The 16892-nt window shown below is 44.7% G+C and overlaps 1 protein-coding gene across 1 annotated transcript in view; it reads left to right on the plus strand.

Annotated features, from left to right (window-relative positions):
- The window catches only part of GABBR2 (gamma-aminobutyric acid type B receptor subunit 2), a gene marked incomplete at its 5' end in the record, with an annotated part of 300510 nt that overhangs the window by 203522 nt on the left and 80096 nt on the right, over positions 1-16892 (plus strand). Inside the window, one exon of the mRNA XM_081151173.1 lies at positions 9868-9928. Within this exon, the coding sequence (XP_081007299.1) occupies positions 9868-9928 (61 nt within the window). The remainder of the gene's footprint in view (positions 1-9867; positions 9929-16892) is intronic.

Here is a 16892-nt window from a genome sequence, read left to right on the forward strand (position 1 = left end):
TGGTCCAGCCAGCTCCCTTTTGCTGACTGTGCAGGTGAGGAATGGCACCACCATCCATCCATCTGCCCAAGCTGGAAAGCCATTCTCCGCTGCTCCACCTTCCTCAGCCCTCACCTTTGGGCTGTTTCTAAGCCCTGTCAGTTTTACCTTCTTCCTATGTTTTGAATCATGGATTCTTCTCCATCCATGTCACCCCCATCTCTCCCTTGGATTCCACAACAGCTTCTAGTTGGCTTCCTTGCCCTTGTACCCATCCATTTTCCATGCACCAGGCAAAGTAGCTTTTATTGTTTTTTAGCTTTATTGAAATATACAAATAGAAATTGTATATATTTAGGGTATACAACTTTGATGATTTGATATGTGCATACATTGTGAAATGATCACCACAATCAAGCTAATTAATACTCCCATTACCTCACAATTTACCATTTTCTTTCTTTCACTTTATTTATTTATTTATATTTTAGGTGAGTACATTTAGCATCTATCCTCTTAGCAAGTTTCAGCTATACAGTGCAGTATTGTTAACTGTAGTCACTATGATGTACATACATTACATCCCCAGAACTTACACATCCTGCATAAGTGGAAGTTTATACCCTTTGGCCAATATCTTCCCATTTCACTCCCACCACCCCAGCCCTGGCAACCACCATTTACTCTCTGCATCTCTGTTTAACTATTGTATAGTTCACATATAAGTGATACCATATAGTATTTGCCTTTCTGCCTCTGGCTAATCTCACTTAGCGTAATGTCCTCCAAGTCCATCCATGTTGTCACAAATGGCAGGATTTCCTTCATTTGAAAGAGCACATTGGACTTGTTACCTCCTGATTTACTACCCTTCTGTGGCCCCCATTTGGATTATAATGTCCAAAGCCCTGTCTGATGTGTCTCCTGCCTTCTTTGCTTCCACCAGCCCCCTGCCCCTTGCGTACCTCCCACCAGCAACCTTACCCTCCCTTCTGGTTCTCCACAGAGCCATCTTGCCTCCAAGCCTTTGCATGTGCTGTTCCCTCTGCCTAGAACATTTCTTCTCCCATCCCCTTTGCCTGGTTAACTCACACTGATCCTTCCTTGTCCCCTCCGAGCCATTTCCTCATGAGAGAGGTGCCCTTCCCCTGTGCTCCCATGACCCTCTGTAACCACCCCCTCCTATCAGTTATCACACTGCCTTGTAATTGTTTTATTTTTAACCTGTTACCTGCATTAGAATGGGAACTCCTAGAAGACAAGGACTTTGGCTTAGTCATTGCAACTCCCCAGGGTCTGGCATAAGCACAACATGTCCCAGGGAAGCTCTCAGCAAATACACTATGTTACACTGCTCACCTCTCAGTCCTTCTCACACCATGCCGCTAACTGAGCATCTGCTCTTGCCTATTGCCCTTTCTCTCTCCCTCTTCTTCTCCTCCATAGCTCTTCCTGAAGGATACTGCTCCACTGTCCTCCCAGAACTAGGGAACCCACTTCATTCAACTGAACTCAATGCAGTTTAACAAATGGTCTGCACTCCTGCTCCTTCCCAGGCCTTAAAGAGGAAAGAGCTCTTTCTTGCCCTAGAGGGTTGCGGGGGGCTCCATTCCAGCAGGAGGCAATTACAATGTGCAGTTCAGGATGAAGGAAGAAGACATAGGCACCCCCTGAGGTGAGGGCAGGGCAGGTACATGCTAGCACCCATCAAGGACGTGAGTGAGGAAGGCCATTTTAATTAGGGCCTGACATGTGGGGCTTGTGCTTGGAAGACCAAGTCCTGTAGGGACACATGGTAGGTAGAGAGGATGGGAGTCCAGTCAGAAAAACAGAAACCTAACTAGGAATTTCAATCAGTGGGGATTTAATATGGGAATTGTTTAATAGGTGTTGGAAGGAGAAAGAAGTATAAAGGGAACGCTGAGGCAGCAGAGATACCAGCTGCTGAAAGAAATAGTTACAAGCCCTAGGACTAGAAGAATGAGAGGAAGCAATGAGCCTTTCAGAAGCAAGGCGCTCAGAGGAGAAGGCCCACCCAGCTAGTATTCAGATACCTGAGGAAGGGCACTGACTGGGGTGTGGCAGGACTGGCACTAGAAGTATGGAAAGAAGCTGGAGGCAGGACCCTGAGAGGAGCAGGAAAACAGGGGCACCCGAGTCCTTCTTTCCTCCTGCATCCCACTCCTTCAGAGTCTCCTATTGGCAGAAGCTAATGGGGAGGGAGTCTGGGAGATGGGACTCTCAGAGTCCCAGCCCCAGCATCCCAGAGCAGACTGGAGAAGGCCATTTGGGGTGCTGAGACAATAGGTAGACAACCAGAACAAGCCCCTTCTCTCCAGCTGTTCCCACTCTGATTTGAAGCCCCCACTTCTGAGAAGAATAAAACTATGCATTCCCCTTCCTATTTCCAATATGGAAGCCAGAAAGGACTGGCTTAGTTACTTGGAGAGCTAGAGCCACGTCCTACATGCTCCTGAGAGCCAACTCAGTTGTTAAATGAACAGGAATTACAGATCCAGTTGTTAAATGGCTGATAGCTTGAAATCTGCCTTGGTGGGAGTATTTACACCAAGGAAATTGACAAACATTACAAATCAGAAATTCCCCTTTTTCCCCCCAAAAAAGCCAGTAGTTACACTTTGGCCAACACATCCCTGACTGGCTACTTTTCCTCCTCTGCCGCCTCTGCCCTTCCCCTTCCCCTCCCCGAGGCTACTTGGGACTGGTTCTTGCAAAGGGGAGCAAGATAGTATGTGTTAGAAGCATGAGCTTGAAGTCAGACAGATTTGGGGTGAGTCCCAGCTCTGCTGCCTCCTAGTTACGCAACCCTAGGCAAATGCCTTAACCTCCCAGACCCTCTATTTCTTCCTCTATAAAATGTAGATGATTATAATACATAGTTCATCACACTGGGGTTGTTGTTGAGAATTTACTAATAAAGAAGAACCCCAGAAAAAAAAATCTTAGATAACATACACAAATGTTTCAGCAGAAATTAAAAATCATGTAAAGAATGTTCTGCAGAGCAAAACCTGAGAACAGAGATGAGAAAGGAATTGCCCCAGGTTCTTCTCCTAGAAAATGGTAGATCGCAGCCCGAACCTACATCCTCAGGCCCCTTTTTCATTGCTCTTTCCATTCTGAGGGGGAAGTGTGCTTATGTTTGCACAGAGCTCTGGCTCTTATTCAGGAAAACTTGAAGCTGTCAATGAAAATTAATCTATTCCAAGAGAGAGTATTATTTTCTTGGTGATGATGTTGCTATTTTTGCCTGTATAAATGTGCCTTCTTATAACATCCTTTCCAAAAAAGTTTTTAATAAAGTTTTCCTGTTATTAAAATAATACGTGCTCATTATAGGATATTGAAAAGTGAAAAGAAGAAAACGCCATAGTCACACAACCCAGGACCTACTTAGTGTTAACATTTCGACTTCATGGGAATGATTTTTACATAATTATGAACATACTGTATATACAATTTTTATCCTGACTTTTTTACGTGCATTATGGTATTAATTAGGATAAATAACGCTAGCTTCTGTAACAGATATCTCAGCATCTCAGTGAATTAGCTCAGCAAAAATTTATTTCTCTTTTGTGCAAAGTCCCAAGTCGTCATTTCTGATTGGTGGAGAGCCTTTCCACATGGTTCGTAGACCCAGGCTCGCTGTCTCGTATCCCCACTGTTCCTTAGGCCTCTGAGCTCTCTGATAGATTCTGTAAATCTAGTTAGCAGCAAATGGGGGACATGAGGGAGTATGAAGAGTCTTGTGGGAGGTTTTCATGGGACAGACCTGAAATACCATATGCCACTTCTACCCACATTTCATTGGCTAGAACTCTCATGTGGAAGCCAGAAAATGCAGACTAACCGTGTTCCCAGGAAGAAAAGGAAATGGATTTGGTGAACAGCTAGCCAGCATCTGGCACAATCACATCATCACTTTTTCAAATCTTTTATAATTTTTATAATATAAAGTTCAGGTCTGTGTAATTTAGATCAAGTCACCCTTAATTTAAAACCTTTCAGTGGCTCGCTCCCTTTACATTCAAAATTAAGCCCGGCATCCTTGATACAGCCCATAAGGCTCTGCATGACCTTGCACCTGTCCACCTTGACAGTCACATTTCGTACTCATTTCCTCCTCAATTACCACTTTTAGCTCCACAGTCATCGCTTCAGCTCCTCCAATTTCCCAATCTCTTTCCTGCCTCAGGACCTTTATACTTGTAATTCCCTCTTCCCAGGATGCTCTCACCCCTCTCTTAACTAATCCTTCAGGTCTCGGTGCAAATGCCACCTCCTCAGAAAAGCCCTCTTGACCCCACCAGTCTAACTTGGGGTCTTGTTATAGTTCTCTCTTATCACCCTATTTTTTCCTTTATATCACTTGTTATAGTTTGTAATTTTTATCTATTGGTTCATTTGTTACTTAATGTCTATATCTCCCATCAGACTGCAAGCTCCATGCAGTCTAGAACCATATTGATTTTGCCCACTCTTTATCTGGAGCCTACCTGGCACATGCCCAGCACATGTTGGATGCTCAACAGTGCTGGTTATGCATGTGTCATAATATTTCATCACTGTTTACTTCACTATTGCCCTATTTCTTGGGCATTTCCTTCATTTCTGATATTTTACTATTCTAAACAAGCCCGACTCTTGTATTATTACTGAAAGAAAAAAGAGGAAGTTGTTCCCGCCACTCTTGGGCCATCCATCCAGCCATTTCCTCTTGGTCCCCACTCCTCTCCACTGCACCCATGCTGATCAGCAGAAGGGTGGCAGTTGGGCAGACCACACTTCCCATCCTGCCCCTTCTCTTAATTCCCTGCAAACCCACTGCTCAAGATTCACTGGGTAGATCAAACTTTTCTCAAAGCTTGGGCCTATCAAAAGAACTTTCTGTGTATGAAAATATTTTAAATAGTATACAAAATATGACTTGTACCTATAGCCCAAGAGGACATGCAGGGAAAAGAATATTTTTCACCTTTGCAGAATATGTGCATGGATGTACCCAATTGTTTGGTATTTCTCTTTTAAGTCCTGTCATCCCTTGGGAAAGAGAGGGCAGCTTCTTCAGGCCCACATGATGAGGATCTCTACCCTTTATGGAAAATATGACCAGTATTCTAGCCCCAATGTTTTCTCAAAGTCCTCGTTTATTCATTTGAGACCAGTCTGGTTCTAGGTAGAGGGCTGGCAGAAGAATGGGCCAAGGTGGACTCGGATCATCCACACAGATAGCGATGTGCTTCCCCATCTGGCGAACCAACAAGGATCCCCCAATGCCCTTCCATTTCCTTAGATATTTTGCTGCCTGAGTGGCATGTCAGGGAGTATCTTGTTTCCCCATTGCATAAATCAAATGCTCAGATGAGCATGCATGCTCACACCTCCTAAAGACAAACACGACTGCCCAGAGATAGAGTGCATTTTGGGTCATGTTAAGGAATGAGATCCTTCCCTAAACAAATGCATGGTGATCTGCAGAGACTGTGTACCCCAGCGCCCAGGGCTCTGCCCTCTGCTGTGAAATTGAAAGAGACCAGCATGGGGCTTGACCCATACAATTCACAAACTGTCATTGGAGTGAAATGTACTCATGCTTAGGTGAAGCATTAAAGATGAACAGTGGAAACAATTTTTCTAAGAGGAACCTGCTGAATCCTACAGGCTCCTGGAATCCTTGGAGTACATTTTACTCTCCACTGATTTTTCTGAGGATTCTGAACGGACATCGGGTAGAGTTTTGCTAACTCAAATTACCTGGAGGAATTATGAGAGTTACCCTTTATTGTGCACCAACCCTGAATTATGCCCTTTTCATAACTGTCTACTTTAATTCTCACAAACAATCCTGAAGAGCAAGTATTATTCTTACTAGTTTTCAAATAGGGGAATTGATGCTCAGAAACACTCAATGACTGTCCAAGGTCACACTGATGCCAATATTTACTCTTGTCTGGCAAATGCTGCAACTTAGTTTTTTTCCACATTACCTTCTGCATTCTGAAGATTTTCTCTGAAAAAGAAATTGTAGCTTTATGGCTCCCACTTCAACCTGAACTGTTAGTTTGGATCGACTTTTATGAAACAGACTGCTTTCCCTGACATTAGCAACATCATTTTCAAGAAAACAAAAATCCTTATAAATTATCCACCTGGGGTTTTACCTCCATTACTTTATTTTCATTCTGAATGAGCTCCGTGGTCATTCTTATAAGCTCCTCGGAAGTTAGAATTCATGATCAATCAGCATGCAGTCAAGAAAATAGAAACCACGTAAGGCATTTTGTAGGGAGATTTAATACAGGGGACTGGTTACAGCTTTGTTGGAAGAGATGGAGGAGCAAAACCAGAGATGAGCATTCACAGAAACGGCCAAGCTTCTTGGGCTGCAAGAACAAAAGTGGCATGGTGTTGCCACCGCCTCCGCAGTGCCTAAAGTGGGTTCTGTTTTCTTGACTGCTCACTGATTGCTAGTGGATCCCAACTTCCGAGGAGTTTACAGCAATGGCCACAGCTATGATTTGGAATGCAAATAAAATAATGGGGACCCAAGTACACTAGTCTATGAGGTTCCTGCAACTACCCTGTCTGCTGTTCTGGGGACCCCCCCCCCCACTGGCCACTGAGCAGGTAGCCAGGAGCGCCCCCACCATGTCAGTGCAGGGCTGCGGGGCCTACAGATGCCTGCGATGACTCAGAGCTCCTGCTGCTGCAACCAAAGCAGGAAAGAAAAAAAAAATAGACTTTCCCTTATGCATACTTTCTAATCTCCCATGAATGCTACTCATTAGCAGAACCTAATGGGAACCAGCTGGCAGGGGATTCTGGGAAACGTGGTTTCCGGGGTTTGGGCCCCTGCAACACAGAGGAGGACACAGAGTGATACGAATTGTGAGCCAGCAGATACCAGCCACCACCCCGTCCAGTTACCAGACTCCATTGCTTTGCATTAACTTAATGCATCGCATGAATTGATCTCGAGTGGATGTGATGATCCTCAGTACAGCCCTGGGATCTCACATGGCAGAAGCTTAAGGAGAGTCACGGCATTTATATATATACATGGAGACCATGTGTGTGGGGAGGAGAGAAAAAAAATCCCTGCTCAGGCTGGGGTTTAAGAAGCCAAAGCCTGCCCAGCTGGCCCGGCTGAACTGCCCAGCACGTGAAGCTGGAGCCGTCTAGTTGCTGCGTGGGCGTCTCTCAGAATCCTTTGCCTCTGTTCCCAGAGCCTCATCACTCAGCTTCCTTCAGGTTGCAAGAAAGACAGAGTCCCAGTGACCTTTGATGGAAAATGTCTTAGGTTGGGTTACCCAGGAAACAGATTCTGAGACAAAGACTAGCCTACAGGAAGTTTATCAGGGAGTGTTCTCAGAAACAGCCTGGGAGGGAGGTGAAGCAGGATCGGCAGAGGGACAAGGTGAAATGTGATGCAGCTGCAGTCGCAGCCTCAGCACCCCATGGGGACCTCTGGAGCCCAGAGTCCTTCACAGTTCTGAGTTGAGCTGTGGGGGCCAGAACCATGTCCCTTCACGTTGGCCACTGATGCAGCTAGCCCCCAGGAAGGAGCATAACCTTACTTGGCATGGCTCCCTTTGGGTGCAGGGCAACTCAGCGGCGGCCAGGATGTCAGCAACTGGGAACATGAGTGCCTCCCTCCATCCTGATGGGGGCATCCGGACAGCACACCAGGGCATCCATGGCTCAGTATGAGAGGAGTAGAGTGAGAGTCCACTGCTGCTCAGGCCACAGTGCTCACCACACAGTGTGGTTCGAGCACTCGGTCACCCGGCGCTGTTGTGTCTGAGAGATGAGGACACCTTGGATAAAGGCCCAACAGTTGACCCTTTTGCGAACTGAAATCACGCATTGTGGAAAATCTCTTCCCAAGGATTGGAAAGCTCCCTGATGCTTAAAAAATCTTTTTCATTTCAGCTCTCTTTGAGTAAACATTTTTAAATAAAAATCACTACGGCCATTTACTGAGAGCCTGTTGCAGGCGAGGTGTTATGATAGGTCTAAACTCAGACGCTGGCTTCCTTCCACTGCATCACCCGAGAAATTAAGGAACTGGGAGGAGCTACTGTTGGTAAAAAAGGATTACTGTTAGTAAAATAAAGTATGACAGGTCTTACTTCAAAGATGGACTAATTAGTTCTGTTTAAAAAGTAGAAGGGGAAAAAACAACAACAGTAAAGGTAGATTCTTTCTCACCCCAAGATTCTTTCTCACCCCCATGCCATGTTCCACTCCTTTCCATCTAAGCTTTGAATACTGTTCCATCTGCTTTTTAGTTTAACTAATAAGGATTCCGCAGACTTTGTCCACATTTTATATCTAGAAGCCTTTGGAATTCTTCAAAGCTTGGCAGGAGGTGGGTGAAATAGTTAGATCACCTTTGTCAAAGAAATGTCCTCCTTGCGGACCACGTCTGCTTCTTTCCCGCCCATGCAAAGTGGTTCATTTGCATAAAAGTGATCCTTTTGGAAGATGTTCTGTGTTTTCCAATCATCCCTAGAAGTAAAATCACAGCTCCTGTCTCACCTTAAGACTGAAGTGTTTTCACACACCAGAGAATTGCTTACCGGCACCTAAATATAGAATTCAGTGGGCATTGGTTTCAGACTGATACTACTCACAGCTGTCTTCAGGATTTCCAAAAGGTGTCAAAGTGGCCTTAGAAGGTGTTTCTTGTTCTGAGAACAGGCTGAGTGATTCTCTCTTTGTGCCAAAAACTACAGGGCCTCAGACTTTGGGTTTCCACCAAGCGAAGATACTTTCTGTCACTTTCAGCTGATAATTGAGCAGGATCTGAACTTGTCTGTGCTATTACCTGATGATGTAAGAGTGTAGCTCTTACATCAGAGTAAAGCAATATACCTTTAAGACATTTCTTTTCCTGATTTCTCATTAGTTGAAAGATAGGAAGGAATTTATTTCTGGATCAGAAACAACATGCTATAGTGAAATAGCATGGACATTAAAATAGAACTCGGATTTGAACTCCAGCAGCCTTCATAAAGGGCATAACCTCCCTCGATCAGTTTCTTGATTTGCAAAATCAGGAGAATCCCCCTTTCCACTCAAGCTTGTCATAAGATTCGTTGATATAATGTGTATCAATTTCCCTTGCATGGTTGCAGAATTTTAGGTGGACCATAAATTGGCAAGGAGAGACCACAGTCCTTCTTCATGTTCCCAGTTTGTTTAGCCCAGGATGTGGAACCCTTGTATCAGTCAGCAGAGCAGATGCGAAGATGCCATTCACTGTCTTTAGCCCCTGGGGTCCCTAACGAGAGGTGCTCAGCTGCCTGTGACACTAGTCATGTCTCTGGCATGTCCATAGCTCTGTTATAATTGGGGCTAATGTCACCACTCAGGAAGAACTTATAAAAACATTCTCTGTCCGTAATACAAAATGCTAACTGACCTCCAACTCTCTTCTGGTCCTCAAGCCAAGTAGCCTTGGCAAAGCCACACATCTTTATGGGTCACAGGAGCAGTCAGGGCCAGGCTCCATGGGCCTCACCTCTGCCTCTGTCTTTCCAGCACCGTGGAAGACCTTGTCCCAGGATAACACAGGACATGTGGATGTTTAATAAATAGCTGTGATGATAATGATGATGCATATCTCGGCTTTAATTCACATGTGTTAGTTCCATTATTGATTTTGTGCTCCTAACCAGATAAAGTCACAGCCAGTTTAAAAACAATTAGTTTAATTTTGCATCTGTGGTCTAGCAGGAGTCTGGTTTTTCTGTAATATTAATAATTGCAGTGTACAGTTAATGACTTTCAGTTGAGATCAGTAGCATCTGAGCTAATATGGCATTTCTCTTTTGTTCTTGTTTGTTCTGTTGTTTTTAGGGTCAAGTTGTGTTCCGGAACGGGGAGAGAATGGGGACCATTAAATTTACTCAATTTCAAGGTAGGCTTTTTGATGCTCCTTCTTTCTAGTTGATGAATTCTGTGTTCAGGGATGTTGTTTTGTGCAATAAAATACATCAAAACAAATGAAAGCATAATGTTCCAGATAAGAGAAATCAAAGTCAATAGAAAACACTTCACTGTGAAAACATTAGTTTCAACTTATTTAGAATATTTCTCCTCTACTGTATTACTTCTCAGGCCAATTCAGTCTTCCCATATGACTCTGAGAAACTCATGAAAGTTGGGGGGCGGGGTAGGTCAGTCCCAATATTCTGAGAAAACTTGCCTTGTTAGTTTTTTATTATAGAAATTTTCAGACTCTGAAGTTGAAAGAATAGCATAGTAAACCCATCACCCAGCCTCAACCATTATCAACATTTTGCCAGTCTTGCTTTATCTTGACTCACCCTATCACCCCTCTGTTTTCACTGTAATGTTTTAAAGCAGTTCCCAGACATTATCTCATTTCAATCTATAAATACTGCAGTATGCATTTCTACTAGATAATGACTTTTGAAAACATAACAATACTATTATCACACCTAAAGCATTTAACAACAATTGTTAATATCCTTTCATTCCCAGTCTATGTTGATTCTCGGATTATCTCAAAAATACCTCTACAGTTGGTTTGTTGGAGAATCCGCACAAGGTCCACTCTTTACATCTTGTTAATGTGTCTCTGTAGTTTCTTTTAATCTATAATCACCCCAAACACATTCTTCACAGGCCATTTGGGTTTTTTTTAGAACCAGGTCGTTTGTTGGACTTTTCTGCTGTCAGAGTTGAAAGGGGCCTCAGAAATCATCCAGACCAAGTTTCTCATGTGATAAGAGGAAACTGGGCCCAGAGGGGCCAACTTGTCAGAGCCCACAGGGCATCCGTGAAGAGTAGGGCTGGGCATTCCTCAAGGCAGACACCTCAGTTCAGCTCAATACAGTCATTAGCAGGGTTGTTAGTCAAAAGCACTAGACAGATCATTCATCAAGGCAGTGTTTTTCAGCATCTGGATGTTTCTGGAAGCCGTGCCTTCTGTGTCAACTCACTTTGAGCGGATCCCAAAGTCATCCAGGGGAAAGCAAGAAATGAAATTGAGTCACTCAGATTCATTCAGACAAATCCCCACCAGATTCAGATCAATCAGGAGAGGTGTCCTTGGGTACTATCGCTCTGTAACGCAATCTTGTAGATTTACCCATTTGTCTTCCCGTGGCAGGTAATTGAAACGCATGTCAGCTCTCTGGAGTGCACAAAAGATGTAATTTTAGGCAAACGTAATTATTTTCCCATTTGTTAAGTCTTACTTCTTCATTGGTTGAACGAAGTAAGCATCTTGGCAAAGATACTTACTTTTTTTTCCTTGAGTGATTGCAACTAAATTCTCTTGTCACATTTCCAGTTCTCAAATTATATCATTCTAGGAGAATATTTTGTAAAATATTGATCGGCCAATCACAGCTACAAGTGCGTGCCAATTTTATTGCCTTTTTTTCCCAATGTTAGGATTAGACACCAACTCCAATGACTGGTTTTAGGCATTTATAAGGAAAGCAGTGTAGCAAATGGTAGTTGAGGTGGGTTTGACCACCTGAGTTCAGGTTGCTGTAGAACATCAGGCAAGTGACTTCACCTCTCTGAGCACTGATGTCCTCATCTGTCAAATAAAAATATAAACCTGCCTATATTCTTAGGATGTGAGAAGAACTAGATGAGATAATACAGAGAAATATGTGCACATGTTTCTTGCTCAGCAAGTAGTAGCAATTATGACTAGCACTTTGTCAAAAATTATGACACTTTTCAGGAGCAAATCCAGATTTCCTTGGTGTGTTGAAACCCCAGTGATGCCTTTTTGTCTGCCCACCCCTGTAGCTGCTACCCACATGTAACGATATGTAGGATGTCAGAAGGGACAGGATCTTAGAGATGATCTTGTCTCCCTACTTCATGGTATAAATGGGGAAACTGAGGCCCAGGGAAGAGAGATGTTTCCCTCCGGGGCACACAGCTGATTAGTGGCAGTGCCAGCCACTGTGTGCTCACATGCACACCTATGCCTGAATGTTCTCCTTTCGCCACACTTGTGTTCAGTTTTTACTGACTATCAGAGCTGGGCCCGGCAGATACCCCTGCTTGCACATTTTTAAAACAGACATTGATCCTGTTGACAGAGGGATGCTGCTCTGGGCATGTTCACATCAGCACAATAGTTGAGTTACCCAAATTCATAGGGTCTCAGAACATAGGGTCTCTCAGACAGGAGAACAGACTTGCTTGGAGTGGGCCCTGACTCACTGTGAGACAGTGATTTCATTCCTTCTCTTCTCCGGGCTCATGCTTCCCCTCCAAGAGGGGCTGGTCCAGGCTCTATCATCTGGCACCTTTCAGGAATTTACCCAGAGGATAAGCCTCCCCGCTTAAGGGGAGGCTACCAGCTCCTAAATTACCTCATGCCATTGACCTTGCATGGGTCACTATTATTTTCTGCCATGCCCATCACACCCTCTCTTCCCGTCCTCTCTTCCTTGCCTCCTGCCCCCTTGTTTAGAGGGGACAGTGGATAGCAGGGCCATGACAGAGCTGACTCGCAAGCAGCCAGCCCCAGCAGTGGGGTCTCCTTTTGCAAAATCTGCTCCTGGGCAAGTCACTTCATTTCCCTAAGCCTCAGTCTTCTCCTCTGGACAATGGGATGGTATTAGTGCCAGCCCTGCCTGCCTCCTGGGGCTGGGTTAAGGGCCACATGAGATTTTCCTCTATAATCTCTAGTTCTGGGAAGCTAGTTACATTACTAGCGTACTGCCTGGCTCCTGCTGGCTCTTGGTAAATGCTTACTGGATTAGTTAGTGATACAGCTTTTGGAAACTTAAGAACATCTTTATTTACTCATAGTTTCCCATGACTTAAGTCAAGACAGAAAGCCTGGTAAACAGCAGTTAGCCTTGACAACAAAAATGTGAACCGAAGCAAATTCATGATGGGAGCCATTGTATTCCAGGCTGGAGAAACTATCTTTTTGCAAACTTACGAGTGCCGGATAAAGAGAACTATTCTAAAATAATGTGCCAGGGTTAACCCCATGGTCCCTGTTGAAACTGAGGCATTTTGAATCCAGAGGGGGTTTCAGAGCCTTCAGAATGATCTTCCTCATCCCCCATTCCCCTCCATTTACTCCATTTCCAAGGGTTCCCAGAGCCATTGCCTCTCATCAGGATAGTCCTGGAGGGTAGGTGTGGTAGATGCCATCCAGTGGCCCACCCATAGCTCTGAGCATCCTTGGTTCCAGAATAAGCATCTTCTTAAGAGCACATGCAGCTCTCACCCTGTGCAAGGAGCAGGTCAGATGTCCAGGGAATTAACGCTTCCAGGGGCAGCCCTGAACCAGGGATGGATGAGAGATGGAGGACAGATCCCCCAGTGTCCTTTCCCCTTGGGTGGAAACTCCCAAGAACTTCAAGGTATGTTTTAGTCTGTCCCCAGATGTCAGCTGAGGACACTCTCAATGGGATTGTCCCTCAGTTGCCTTTCCAGAAACCTGCTCATAATGCACCTTGTGCTGGCTCCCCTCCCTTCGCTGCCTCACCTCCCTGAACCCTTCGCTGTGTCCTAGGATTACCTTCCAAATAAATTACGCGCATTCTTACCCTGGTCTCAGGCACTATCCTGAGGGCGCTCCCCATCACCATAGGCAAGGCTGGTATTATCCTCGCGGCCACACACCAGGGTGTGGTGGGGCTAGCCTGAGCCTTTCAGCTCCAGGTTCCGAGCACCTCCCTCGCGCCGTCGCTGCCTTCCACTAAACCATGTTAGATGAGATGAATGCTGGAGAATTGGCTTTTTTTTTTTTCCTCATGAGAAGGAAGAATTCATGTTACTGCCAAAGTCTAAACATGGCTCAGAATTTGCAGCAGGGAAGGAAGCTGAGTGAAGCCATGATTAGAGCCTTGTTTATGCTGTTCTTCGTGAAGTCTCAGCATCTGCACCCTCACTCACCGTCCCTGCCTTCATTAGGCCTGTTTGTGAGAATCTCGGTGACTGATGATGTGCTTGAATTTCATACTATTTCTGTGTCGCATAAAAGACTCGGAATTTGGCGTTTTATATTTCAGCACCTGATTTGAAGGGTTGGGGTCCTCCATCGCTCTAACAACATAATTGTCGTTCAGAACCTACCTAGTGAAATGCAGGCTTGTCCTCCCCATTTGCAGACATTAATTACCGTTTGGTCTTCGGGTAACAGATACGGTTCTATTCAGTGCAAATTTCCTGAGCATCTGCCAGGCACTTTTACCACATCTTCTAGGGGAAGCCAAGTTGAATAAGAAATGGTCCACGCCCCCCCCCCCCCCCGGGGCTTCATAATCTCTCTGGCTGAGTGCCACTGCCTATGAAAGCAGGAAGATAATTTCCCAGAACCTGCTAGAAAACTTTCAGAGCAAGTTTGACCCCAGTTTGAGACTCTTAAGGCTGGTTTTTAGTATCGTTGTCCTCTGTCGAGGCATGTGTTGTAGCTTTCTGTACCAAGCCATGGTTCTGGAAAGGCTAGTTTGTCAACTGCCACTTGACTTGATACAATTAAGAGTGGAGACATAGTCCATCAAACTGCAGGATACACAGGCAGGGATGTGGGTCAGCAGGAATGGAAAAGCACATGTGAATGTGGTTTCTTTCAGGCTGAAAGCCTGACCCTGACACCACCGAGGCCTCGTGATCCAGGGTTTACCTTTCAGAAAGCCCAAAGAAGTGGTTTGGATGTCAGAATTATTTAGCAGGCCTTGTGTTTCATGAGCCTTAGACTCTCCATGTTGAAGGGAGCACCAACTCTCCTTTATAGAATTAGCTCTGCTTGAATGCCTCCAGTGATGAAGAACTCATCTCCTATCGTGTGGAAAGTATGTGAGCTTGGAAGCAGGCATGTCTGATTGTTAATAGCTAGGCACTGTGCCTTAATTTCTCTGAGCTATCATTTCAGCTTTTATTTAAAAATAGTAAAATAAAAGGTGATCATTTTCCTTGCCTTAAGAGGGATGGTGAAAATTCAATGTCATGAGGGTATGAATGTTCTTGGCTTAGTGACTGTTATAGAGAAGGGCCATGGCAACTGTTGCCTTCCTTCTCCTCTCCTGGGCACTCTTGAAAATGACCCCAGATTTACCCCTTTCCAGAATTTCTTGAGAAAAGTGCAATCTTGGTTCCTTAGGACATACTTCCCACTTTATCACTGGTACGTGAAAAACCCTTGTTTGTTTGTTTATACTCTTATTTCCCTCATTTATTTTCATACTTCATTCCTACTCCCCCCAATGAAAGGCAGATGTTCTAAGTGTTTAATGCATGTGTTGTGTTTGTATCTGTTCTTGCAAAATGTAGTATATTCATGTGTTTTGTGTATGTATTTTGAATTTATGGCAATGCAACTGGATTACATGCCTTTCCTGATTCTTTTTCTTTTCCACTCAGCACTTTGTTTTCTAAGATGCCTCCATGCTCCTGTGTATACACCTAGCCCATGGCTTTCACTGCTCACCCCATGGGGCACCCCCACCCTGTACCCATCCACTCTCCCAGTGACATAGACATCCAGGTCACCTCAACTTTCTGCTCTACAAATAATGAGGGTGTGTGTGCATGTCCACTTATGAACCCAACTGGGCATTTTTAGGACAAATGATGTCCAAAACTGTTGGGTCAGAAGGTGTGTGAACAGTGAATATGCCTAAAATCTGCCAGATGGCTCTTTTAGTGAGTCACCATGCCCATCTCCACTCCCACTGGCATGATGATTATTGTCTCCCTACCTCCCACCAACACTTGGTGTTCTCAGATCTCTCATTTTTTGCCAATCTAAAGGTATAAAATAATATCATATTGTGGTTTTAAATATTATTTCTTTGCTTACTAATGAGTTTGGGCATTTCTTTCTGTGCTTGTTAGACATTTGTTAATTGTCCTGATCTTTTGACTACTTTTCTTTTGAGGGCACTGTATTTTTCTTGTTGATTTACAAGAGTCCCTTATATAATCTAGATATCAATCCCTTGTTGGCTTTAGGCTTTGTAAACATCATCTCCCGTTTGTTCACTTATCTATAAATTTTAAGTCCTTGTTGAACAGAAATTCTCAATTTTGATATGGTTAAATTCTTTTGTTTTTTTTGGTCCTATGGCTTGGGCTTTTGAAGTTGGTTAACAATCATTTCCTTGCACCTGCACGCCAGATGCTGGCTGGGCACAGGGGTTGCTAAGATAGGTAAGATGCAGCCCTTTGCCTCAGGGAGCCCTTGGCCCAGTAGGGAGAAGACACAGGACCCCACCTGGGTGTGATACCTGAGAGCATTTAGAGGAGGGACACTTGGCTTCACCTAGCAGATTCTCAGAAGGCTACCTGAGAGAGGCGGCACCTGAGGTGAATTCTGAAAGACCAGTGAGAGCCAAGAAGAACAGAAAAAGGGTGTTCTAAGTGCAAATAACTGTTGTATTTGTATGCATCCTATATCCCCTCTGGTATTTAACTTTTGCCCCTGGGCCAGTTTGAGTGAGTCAATGGACAGATATGCCCTTGGCAGGGTCATTATACTCCCAAGGCATTTGGCCAGTGTCCACTTGCCCTGTTAAAAATCTCATAACAGAGGTCAATGAAGTTAAGTTGTTAAAATTGTGGCAGCGGCATGTTGTTTGTGAAGACAGAGATGAGTGTGTGAGGATCCCGGCCACCGGAGCTGCTTCCATCTGCTCCCACCCCAGTGAGAGGAGCAGCCCTGTAGGTATCATCCACAGTGACCAGACTGGGGGTGGGGTGGGGTGGGGTGGGCCTCCTAAGGAATTGCTGATCACCCTGGAGAAGGGCAGAGTCAAGGCCTGGAGTCACCATATTCTCATCTCTGAGGAACTGCCAGGAGCAGGAGCTGATGTGATATGCGGTGTGAGGGGAAGCCTCGGGGAACAGCTTTCAGCTGAAAATGAGGA

Source organism: Miniopterus schreibersii, assembly GCF_964146895.1.
Source record: "Miniopterus schreibersii genome assembly, chromosome: 11".
Classification (NCBI taxonomy): domain Eukaryota; kingdom Metazoa; phylum Chordata; class Mammalia; order Chiroptera; family Miniopteridae; genus Miniopterus; species Miniopterus schreibersii.